General features: G+C 47.2%; 1 protein-coding gene and 1 non-coding gene across 3 annotated transcripts; both read left to right on the top strand.

The window, feature by feature from the left end:
* The first annotated feature begins 4,781 nt into the window (after positions 1-4,781).
* On the top strand, positions 4,782-10,620 carry LOC123043625 (alpha-L-arabinofuranosidase 1). Of its 2 annotated transcripts, none has more exons than XM_044466137.1 (17): positions 4,782-4,933; positions 6,038-6,092; positions 6,203-6,414; positions 6,610-6,731; positions 6,816-6,969; positions 7,131-7,200; positions 7,284-7,429; positions 7,526-7,571; positions 7,649-7,701; positions 8,269-8,413; positions 8,742-8,860; positions 8,942-9,013; positions 9,122-9,225; positions 9,466-9,522; positions 9,637-9,835; positions 9,933-10,076; positions 10,166-10,620. In XM_044466137.1, exons 3-17 carry the CDS (start codon positions 6,331-6,333, stop codon positions 10,283-10,285), a joined length of 1,635 nt encoding a protein of 544 aa, XP_044322072.1. In that variant the 5' UTR covers positions 4,782-4,933; positions 6,038-6,092; positions 6,203-6,330; the 3' UTR covers positions 10,286-10,620. The 2 variants fall into 2 exon arrangements, with proteins under 2 accessions (XP_044322072.1, XP_044322071.1); XM_044466136.1 differs by lacking the exon at positions 4,782-4,933 and adding an exon at positions 4,974-5,707.
* Positions 10,468-10,540, top strand: TRNAE-CUC (transfer RNA glutamic acid (anticodon CUC)). Its single transcript has one exon. It is a non-coding gene; the product is annotated as a tRNA-Glu (tRNA).
* Positions 10,621-11,072: the final 452 nt, after the last annotated feature.

Below are 11,072 nucleotides of genomic sequence, written 5' to 3'. Positions count from 1 at the left end.
AGAGATAGCAAGCTCGGAGAAGGTCAACAATGGGGGAAGAACACGAGCTTGAAGGGATAAAGTTCAATGGGGAAGAAGACCCCCTTTTATAGGAGGGGGGAAATCCAACCGTTACCCCACTGTACATCCCCGCACAGAGCGGTACTACCGCTAGGGCAGGGCGGTACTACCGCTGAGAGCGGTACTACCGCTCCCACCCAGCGGTACTACCACGCTGGCGAGGAAGACAGGGCCCTGGGCCCAGAGCGGTACTACCGCGGGAGTAAGAGCGGTACTACCGCCACTACTACCGCTCCTAGTACCGCAAAACCCGACACGAAAAACATCGAACTCGAATCGAGGCGGCAGTAGCCCGGAAGCACTGCGGTACTACGTCCGAAGGTCCCAAGCGGTACTACCGTTCGGAGAGCGGTACTACCACTTGGAGCGGTACTACCGCTCTGAGAGCGGTACTACCGCTGGGGAGCTTCGGCGGTACTACCGCTGTGGGTCGCGGTACTACCGCTGGGGCAGAGCCAAGCAAACTAAGGGGAAAACGGCAGCTCCAAGGAAAACCAGAACTGCCAGTACTTCTTCATATGAGCTCCGAATTGAGAAAACTCAAGCTTGTTGGATAGAGCAAGACGAGTAGCATCAAAACAGCGACATAGTAAGAAGAGGCAGGGGAGGTATGCTTAGCAAACAAAGGAGTGAAACCTCCAACATAGAAGAACCGGCATACCCTCCAACATCGAAAACATCATAGAAGATGCAAGTGAACTCCGTTTTCGATGAACTCGAGCTTGTCATAAAAATGACCATAAGCTCCAAATCTCACAAGGAGAAGAACCAAACAAGAACCAAAAAGATGATGCAAGGATGCAATGGTTTGAGCTCTCTACGAACGATACGATCAAGCAACTCATCGAGAGCCCCCCTTGATAGTACGGCAATCAAACCTATAACCCGGTCTCCCACAACTACCGTGAGACCGGTAAAATAGAAAACCTATCAAGGGCAAACCTTTGCCTTGCACATGATCCACTTGAGCTAGATGATGACGATCTTCTCCTCCTCAAGATGGACCACCTTTCTTGATTGCTTTGGCTCGATGAAGACTAGAGATTGCTCCCCCATACTCCACTATGGGTGAGCCACTCTTCAGCACATCTTCACAAGTCCATTGTCGCCACAATGGATGGCAAGCTTCAAGCATATGATCTCTTCGTGATGATCCTACTTGAACTTGCACACCGCAACCTAACCCCACAAAGAACTCTCACAAAGACCATGGGTTAGCACACAAAGCGTAATGGACAATGCTTACCATACCATGAGATCACTTGATCCCTCGGTACATCTTGTGCGCTTTGTGTGTTGAATCTTTCCAACTCTCTTCATTTGGATGATGTCTTGAAGGTGGACATGAATGATCACACAATCTTATTCTTCAAGACATGCTTGCAATAAGCTCAACACTCACATGACCAATCTTTGGATAATTCCTTAATAGCACCTTGGTCAACCCATAAACTCCTTGAAACCAACACATGGACTTCAAGAAATGCCTATGGAAACATCCTTCAAATATAACTCGATGCAACCATTAGTCCATAGAGAATGCCATCAATTACCAAAACCACACATGGGGGCACCGCATGTCCTTTCATCGTCCTCCTCTCTCCTCTCTGGCGGCCTCATCAACCGCCAAAGTTCTAGTAGGTCCTTGTTCCCCTTAGGGCATCTCCAACGGCAACCCGCAAATTTTCTCCCGCATCCATCCACAGACACGGATGCGGGAGGCCGCCATCCAATGCTAGGCGCATACATTTTCACAACAACTCAAACTAACCGGACGGAATTCGATCAAACATGACCGGATTTCATATAAACACGCCCGGATTTCATATAAACACGGTCAAATTTCATATAAACATGACATATTTCATTTAAACAAGACGGATTTCATTACATTTATATCAACTAAGTGGAGCTCGTCCGGCTAGGTCTAAATGGTCGCCGGCGCCAGTTCCCTGTGTCCGGCCATGAACCAAGAGAACTGAAGCTTCACCGTCTCGAGCTCCGCCTCGGCGCTCTCCGGCTTCGGCGCGTAACCTCCGCCTTCGGAGGCCCGGGAAGTGAAGTTGTCCGCCTCCACATCGCCGCCAAGCGACTAATTGGCCGAAGATGCTCAGCCCACCAAGCTTGGCGTCGATGGGAGGGGAGGAGTGGTGGCTGTCGTGGTTCTAAGTCTGACAGTAGAATGGGGGGTAGGTATGGAGAGGCGAGATCCTAGCTATGGAGCAGTTGTGAAGACAAAGGATGTACGAGTTCAGGCCCTTCTCGGAGGAAGTAACAGCCCTACGTCTCGGAGCCCGGAGGCGGTCGACTGAATTATGTGTGTAGAGATTACAGGGGTGCGAACCCTTTACACTGAGGAGGGGGTGGCTTATATAGTGTCTGCCAGACCCCTCCGGTCCTCAGTAATGCAGGGTTTAAAGTACATTGAGGCTAGGCGTTACTGGTAACGTCTTACATAAAGTGTCCTAAATGCCATAAAGACTACTTAATTACGGACCGTTTGGATGCAGGGTGGCTCTTGATCTCCTAGTGGTCAAGTGAATCTTCATGGTCGAGTCCTTCGAGTCAGTCGAGTGAGGTCTCTCTTGGTCGACTGGAAGGCAGCTTCTTCTGAGGGTGTCCTTGGGAAGGGTACCTAAGACAGGTCTGTGACCCTACCCTAGGTACATGACTTCATCAGTGGCCTTCATGGGACTAGAGCGACGGAGACCTATCATGCAGTACTCTTCCTCGCTGCCGCGGTGCCCGAGGATGTGTCGACTTCTTCGTGGAGGCCCGAGAAGTGAAGTTGTACGCCTCCTCGCCGGTCTCGCCGAACACCGCCTCGCCCGCGTCGTCGTCGCACTCCTTGCCGGCGGTCGCCAGCCGCTGCCGGTACCGCCAGCGGGTGAGGTAGATCTCGTAGGCGGAGCGGTAGGACTCGAGCAATGCCTCCTGCTCCGTCAGGTCCGCGTCCGGCACGACCGCCCTGCTGGCGGCGACCTGCTCCTCCGCCTGCAGATGCTCTTGGAGGAGGTTGTGGTTGTAGTGGGCGTCGGCCAGCGCCTCCCGCTTCTCTCGCGCCATGTCCATACAAGGGGCACATGTCTCGCCGTTGGCATGGTGCAATGCACCAGCGAGGGTGGAGCGGAGGAAGAGGACGGTGGTGCTAGCTCGTCGGAGGAGGCGTCCTTCATTTGCACGCCGTCATCGCAGGTGTCCTCCGGCTGCCTGTCGGTCTGCTAGTTGGCAGCAATGGCGCCCATCTCCTTCTTTTGCTCTGACGTCAGCCCGTCCCAGAGAGCCTTGGCGGCGGAGGGATCCATGACGGGAAGTGGTGTGGAGAGGGATGACTATGGCTATGGCCGGGGCACCGGGGCAGCGGTTTACATAGCACTGGTGGGCGACAGAGGGACAGACGGGTGGAGCCTGAGGAGATGCCTCGGCAACCGCGTGCCGTCAATGCGGGCGGCAGACGGACGGATGGGCGGCCACTATGTCGTTTGAACACGCGGCAGTCGCCTGCATCGAGAAGCGGCGCAGGCGGCACTCTCTCGGTCGACACACCGTTTCATGCCGTCGCCGGTGAGCGGTAACGTCCTCTCTGGCCGGGCATGAATGTGGGTGCTGACGCTCTGGAGCGACGCTGACCGAAAACGCGCGGGAGGGAGGAGGGGCTTCTGGTGGGCCAGGGCGATCAAAAGCGGGCTTGGGATCGGCCCAGACTCCCGCAAACCTCCCTCACGTTTGTCTCTGGTTTGCGGGAGAAAACGCGTTCGGACCGCGAACCGATATAGAACCACGTTAGATGATTTATGCAGTCCAGACAGCGCGGTCCGGACGGTTACGAAGGTTTGAGGGTGGCGTTGGAGATGGCCTTAGAGCATCTCTAGCAGACCCCTTAAACCGTGGAACTGAAAACGGTTCGTGGAAAACGCGTTTTAAGGGTCGGTTTGAGCTGCGGCCAAACAAACCCCTCAAACTTAAACTGTAAAAGTGAATATTCGTTTATATTTTTTCTCGCGTCTTCTCTTTCCTCTCGCCTATGTCCACGATCAACTAGCTCGCTCCTACGAAGCCGACGAACAACGCACGAAACAGCCAAATACGGAGCGCACGGAGCGGCCAAATCCCGAATCAATCTAGGAGCTAGCTAGCTAGCTCCTCCGTCGAGGATGACCTCCGGCCTCTGCATCTGTGCGATGCATACGACCACTTTATTAATTATTCTCGTAAGATAGGACTGTGCAATTTGTTCGCGACTGATAGTCGCTCGACCGATCTTATTTTAGCAATTTATAGAAAAGAAGGGTTGAGGAAACAACTTTCAAAAACATTTTACATCTTTTACATGACAAAAATTTGTGATCAGAAAATATGCAAATGGTGTACTAATAAAATTTAAAAGGAGTGACTATGCCTCAGTCAACTTAATTCTTCGTCATGTAGTGATAGTCGTCCAATTAAGATAGTATCTCTACGCGCTCTGGACTAACTCGGATGTCTGGATCAATTTCTTAGTGATGATTTATTTTAATGAAATATAAAAGACCAATATTTAGAAACCTCTGAATGTGATTTTAAAAGCTTCAACTTGATGAAAATACTTTCGATGTTTCACCAGAACGAAGATAGCAACAATTAATATTCTCCTACCTAGACTTTTTTTTCCCACACTGGAGTGAGTTTGAAGCATTATTCTGAGAAATCCATAGCTTTCCCGCGAAAAGAATATTAAGGAATGAAATCCCCCGACGCTCGCCTCCCCGCCGACGGCGATGCGGCGACGCCCCCCGCCTTCGCCGCCCGCGCCGCATGCCCCTTCGAAGAGCCGGCCGCCCCTCCCGCATACCTCTTCGCCGGCCCCCCACGTCCTCCCGCGGCCCCGACGCCGGTGAGTCGCCGCAACCCTAGAGAGCCCCGCACCCGGGCAGATCTTTTCTGCATCGAGCTGTTGGATTCCCCATTTAGGAGAAGAGTCGACCCCAAGATGAACACACACATATTCTTTGCTTTGGCTTCAACTGTACTCAAGAACGCACCGAGCCGCTGTCTCTGTTTATTTTCGGCCACCATTTCTATTTCTGCAGACCTCGCCTCCAGTGTGAGCACTTGCGGATAATCGTCAACAGCAAGAGTAGCTGCCACTGATTCATCAACGGCAATGAGAGCACGCACGTACTCGGTTGCTTCTTGCTTCCCCGCGATGTGATGTGCAAAAACGGAGGAGTAAAGCTTCAAACAGAATACTGACGTACGTCCCCATCCGTGCCCATCTTCGTCCCTCGTCAATTGGATGCCTTCTCGGCTAGCTTTGCTTCCACTCGTGGGACTGCCTTTTTTACTCAAATTGCTGGTTGCTTGACGCAGTACGCTTCTAGCCACTGGTTGCATGAGCGATAGCCTGTGCTATATATATGGGTAGGCTGTGGATTCAGTACTCTATTCTTTGATTTGAGCTACGGGTTCAGTTTAGATGAGCACAATGGCCGTGCCGAGGGTGTATGCCGGTCATTGGCTCCGTTGTGTGCTGGTAGTGGTGTGTGCCTTGTGCTGGGCATCATCCTCTGTTAGGCTCGTGGCGGGACAGGCCGGGCAGCTGAGCGTGGACGCCTCGCCGCAGACTGCGAGGAAGATGCCTGACAAGATGTTCGGCATCTTTTTTGAGGTGAGAATAAGAGTCTCTTGGTAAATTGCTTGTCAAACTGCCATTGCTGAAAACTTTGCGCTCTTTGTTCAAGTTTGTACTAGCCAGCTGGTAAAACTTTGCATAAGCATTTCTCTCGTTCAGTAAGGCCATTTTATTTGCTTACAGTTTAAACTATATATGCAGATATATTGGTTAACTGAATCTCATAGGATTACAGAGTGCAGCTCTGACGCAGTTTGCCTCGGGTCAAAAAAGTTGGATCTTGGAAAAATGGTTTTTATTTTGCTGCAAAGAGGATAAACTCGACAACAATAAGTAATTCAAATCATTTTTTGGTTTTATCTGTAGGAGATCAACCATGCTGGTGCTGGTGGGTTGTGGGCAGAGCTTGTGAGCAACAGAGGTAAGGAAACCTTAATTGTCAGGATATGTGTTAATGAGTCAAAGGGTCCATTCTGCACTTACATTTTTCCTTGCTCAGTGTTGTGTATACCCTGACAAAATTACTTCCAGGTTTTGAGGCCGGTGGGCCTAATACACCATCAAACATCGACCCATGGTTCATAATTGGAAATGAATCAAGCATCATCGTGGGAACCGATCGGACATCTTGTTTCGAACGTAACCCGGTCGCACTCCGAATGGAAGTTCTTTGTGGTTCTAAAGGAACTAATGTCTGCCCATCCGGAGGGGTTGGGGTCTACAATCCTGGTTACTGGGGCATGGTATGGTATTTCTTTTCTTCATATGTCTGCATATAAAAAATGTTGAATTGTTTTCGAAAGAAATACAACATATTTCGGTGTACAATATTGCGGATCGTATGAGGCAATTTCAATTTGGTTTGAAATGCATTATTATCCTTTTAAATGAAATGGAACTCATTACAAGTTTGCCTCATATTGATTTTGTCTTTCCAGAACATTGAAAGAAGGAAGGGTTATAAGGTGAGCCTGCACATTAGGTCTTCAGATGCAGTTTCCTTGACCATTTCTTTGGCAAGCTCTGACGGTCTGCACAAACTCGCTTCTCGCACCATCACGTAATGTTATGCCATCGTCAATTTATCAGAGATGCTGCATTTCTCTTTGCGTATTTCTGACATGCACTCCCCTGGTGCTTTCAGGGGTGGCAAGAAACAATTCGCCAAATGGACAAAGATACAGTTTCGTTTGTATTCCAGCCAAAACAACACTAATTCAAGGCTTCAAATTACAACCACTAAAACTGGGGTGGTCTGGCTCGATCAAGTGTCGGTTATGCCATCAGACACTTACATGGTAAGCCTTCTTTGTGTTTGTTTCTCTTCCTTTTGATTAGATTTCCTTTTTCTTTTTCTTCTAATTTTCTTTCTGTTGAAGAAAGCAATGAGAATGAACACTATGTATATTTTTACCTGTACCATGTTTGAACTTTTATTCATTACATGTTTTCTTCATAGGGACATGGTTTTCGGAAGGATCTTGCTTCTATGTTGGCCAATTTAAAGCCCCAGTTTCTCAAGTTTCCAGGTCTGTCATATTTGCAGTTGTTACATCCAAGGTCAAGTTATATCATTACATGATTTTGATGGGATAAATCAAACGTATTTTAGGCGGTAACTACGCCATGGGAAACTATCTAAGAAACGCGTTTCATTGGGGCGAAACTGTGGGTCCATGGGAGGAAAGACCTGGCCATGTCAATGATGCCTGGGGATACTGGACTGACGATGGGCTTGGATTCTTTGAGTTCCTTCAGGTAAATGGAACACAGACACAGTCTTTGACTCTAAAACACTAAAATTTCTCCAGTGAGTACATTTCATAAGTTGATATTGATATTTATTTACTGCAGTTAGCTGAAGACCTTGGTGCTTCCCCTGTTTGGGTGGTGAATGATGGTATGTTCAGTCTGTATACATGTACGACTTCTAGCAAACACTTGATCTGTCTTATGAAATGCTTGTGAGTACTGCAGGAGCAAGCATTAATGAAGAAGTTCCTACTGCAATAATTGCATCTCTGGTGAAGGTATGTTCTTCAATACTATATTGTCAGTTGATAAAGGAAAGAAAAGCTGATTGGATAACGTAATGCCCAAACTGAAATCTCTGATTTAGTTTGACGGCATATGTGCTCTCCTCTTTTATTTGAAAACAATATATGATGTCCAACCTCACAAACAATAGGCAACGTGAACTTGTTCTACGAGGAACTATGGGTACAACAGTATAAGACATAAAAAATAGAGAGGACAACTGGTTTGCATAATAGGTCATCGATTTTAAGAATATATTAACCTAATTTAGCAGCTGTGTTTGCAAGCTACATGAATTATATTGCGATTATATTTCCCACAAGCACCATGGTTCAGTTGCTACCACAAAATTTATTACGACATGTAATGTTCTTAATTATGAATACCATCCTCATGTTGACGCCAAGAAAAAAAATTAGTTGGTAAACATTCCGAGGCGTTTTTATATGGTCTTAATTCAACACTTTTTCTGAATTAATTGAATGAATAAATTTCTTATACCAGTATCATTACCACCTTCTTGGCCCTCCCTGCATTTTTTCATGCTTGTAGTATTTCAGGATGTTGTTGATGGCATCGAGTTTGCAAGGGGAGGCGCCAACACTACATGGGGTTCAGTTCGTGCGGCAATGGGACATCCACAGCCCTTTAAGCTTGATTATGTTTCAATAGGGAATCAAGAATGCTGGATGCTCTACTACAGAGGTTTGTAGTTTCAGTTTTTTTCCCCAAAAGGGGAGTGCCCCGTCCTCTGCTTGTATTTCAGTTTTATATCCTTCATTCCTAGGTTCACAAATCTGTACATGATCAAGAGATTTCTATGTATGTCATGATTGCATAGAATTTCAATCATGTGACTTAGGATCATAGTTCATAGATTGCCTTCTATTTATTTTTCTGCTATGGATAACTCCTGTATCTGCAACCTTGCTTCTCTGCTTAGTGTAAGGGTGCACAAAGATATTGCACTCTTTTTTTTAATGTTATTGATAAAGCAGGAAAGCTCATACTACCTGTTTACTTGGATTAATAGGCAATTACCAAAAGTTCTATTCTGCGATTAAAGCTGCCTACCCAGACATCAACATTATATCAAGCTGTGATAAGTCAACTACTTCAGCATCCAACCCTGCCGATCTATATGATGTTCATGTAAGGTTCCTCTATTATGTTTCGTGGCTTGCTATCATAAATTAACCTTAATAATTGATAAAAACTTCATTTCTGCTGCAGGTCTATGCATCTTCTGCTAATATGTTTTCGAGAACTAGTATGTTTGACAACACACCACGCAGCGGACCAAAGGTAGTATGTTTCGAAATTCCAAATGCTATCCCGACATGCTACATCTGTGATGTTCTGTGCCAAGTCTCTGACCTAGAAATGACTTGTGGAATCACCGTCAAACTGTAGGCAATTGTTAGTGAGTACGCCGTGACTGGAAACGACGCTGGCAAAGGAACACTGGTAGCAGCACTCGCAGAAGCTGCATTTCTCGTTGGATTAGAGAAGAACAGGTTATTATGTGTGCTCTTACTGGTTTTTCATTGTACTGTTTTTTTTGCCCCTGGGTACTAAATCTGGTTCATGATACCAATAATTAAGACCATGTACAAATCGGGGTTTTGACATCAAATGCTAGAGTATAATGCCTAACTGTCCCAACAAGTCTGGGCACTCTGCCATTTGAATTGCTGGTGGGCTGCACACTTGCACCGCAAACTTTGATATTTTGCCCCTTAATTGTTCTACTGCAGTGATGTGGTCGAGATGGCAAGCTGCGCACCGCTGTTTGTAAACGACAACGATCGCAGGTAAAGATTCAACATCTTGAGAGCATTGTTTCAGATTCGGTATGGTTTGCCAGCCTCGATCATGCCGTGTATTTGGATAATCAACACAGAAGATATTATGTGCTCCCTCCACAGGTGGAGCCCAGATGCCATTGTGTTCAACTCATGGCAGCACTACGGATGCCCAAACTACTGGATGCTGCACTTCTTCAAGGACTCGAGCGGCGCAACCTTTCACCCCACAACCATGCAGGTCTCCAACTATGACCAGATGGTTGCATCTGCCATCACCTGGCAGAGTCCTAAAGACAAGAGCACTTACCTGAAAATAAAGGTGCTCCCATTTTGTTCTTCCAAATTTCAGTCAGAAAACTCTGCTGACCAACCTTATTACAAGACAAAAATGACCACACACAACAACCCTTTCGCAGGTCGTAAACTTCGGCAGCAAAGCCGTGGATCTCAACATAACGGTCACGGGACTGGAGAGCGGCATCAAGAGCTCCGGCTCGAAGAAGACGGTGCTGACATCCGCGGCGCCGCTCGACGAGAACTCGTTCGGACAGCCAGAAAAGGTCAGCACCTCATGGTGGTAAATTGCTCGCTGTAGCTGTTTAGCTCTGGTGTTTGCTGACCCTGCAACCGTGTTGCTGGAATGCTGCAGGTGGCGCCGGTGTCGAGCCCGGTGGCCGACGCCAAGCAGCAGATGGGCGTGTCAGTGAGCCCTTACTCCCTCACCTCGTTCGATCTCCTGCTGGAGCCCAGCAAACACTCAATCATATGAAGAAGTAGCTCGAGTGGAAGGAAACCATAAGGATAATTACTATACGTACTATTGTAGATTGTAGTATTATTCTGTGTGCCTGGATTGTATGTCTGAAAGAAACATTACGTAGCCATATCCGAAGCTTATTAGCGAATGTTGTTCCTAGAACCACTAGCAATATTTTCAGAACTTCATCACCATCCGTCGTAGTCTAGGTGGTTAGGATACTCGGCTCTCACCCGAGAGACCCGGGTTCAAGTCCCGGCGACGGAACATTTTTGGTTCCCGCGCCACTTTCAACACATCATACAAGTTCCAATTTCAAACGGCTACTACTCCAGTTTCAGTTTTAACTTTAACTGTTAACGATTTGAACATGAATGTTTCCACCAACATATCGTACATTCAGTTTTAACTTCAGCAGTTAACAGTTGGAATATGAATATTTGCACCAACGTATCATACGTCCATTTTCAGACGGCTACTATTCCAGTTGCAGTTTTAGCACTTTCAGATTTAACTTTAACCGTTAACAACTATATTTGCACCAACATCTAACTATCTGGCCCACAATAACAACGCATCATCCCAGTTTCATTTTCAAACGGCACTATTTAAGTTTTAATTTAATACCTTGGGTCTTTTTTTTTTGAGCATCAGTACAGACACAAGCGCTCATATACACGCGCATACACTCATCCCTATGAACGCACACACGCACACCCTACCCCTATGAGCACCTCCGAGAGACTGAGCCGGCATATCATCTTGAGATTTACGAAGTCACCGTAGGCGCCTCGTCGTC

This window comes from Triticum aestivum, chromosome 2B (genome assembly GCF_018294505.1).
Source record: "Triticum aestivum cultivar Chinese Spring chromosome 2B, IWGSC CS RefSeq v2.1, whole genome shotgun sequence".
NCBI lineage: Eukaryota > Viridiplantae > Streptophyta > Magnoliopsida > Poales > Poaceae > Triticum > Triticum aestivum.
The sequence above is the reverse complement of the archived record's forward strand: the minus strand, read 5'-3'. Positions and strand labels throughout refer to the sequence as shown.

Excerpts from the sequence above, each read along its gene's own strand:
- LOC123043625 (XM_044466136.1), top strand. The coding sequence starts at position 5,516 with ATGAGCACAATGGCCGTGCCGAGGGTGTATGCCGGTCATTGGCTCCGT. Across the intron at positions 5,708-6,037 it reads TGTTCGGCATCTTTTTTGAG|GAGATCAACCATGCTGGTGC; the intron begins GTGAGAATAAGA and ends TTTTATCTGTAG. Across the intron at positions 9,836-9,932 it reads GCACTTACCTGAAAATAAAG|GTCGTAAACTTCGGCAGCAA; the intron begins GTGCTCCCATTT and ends ACCCTTTCGCAG.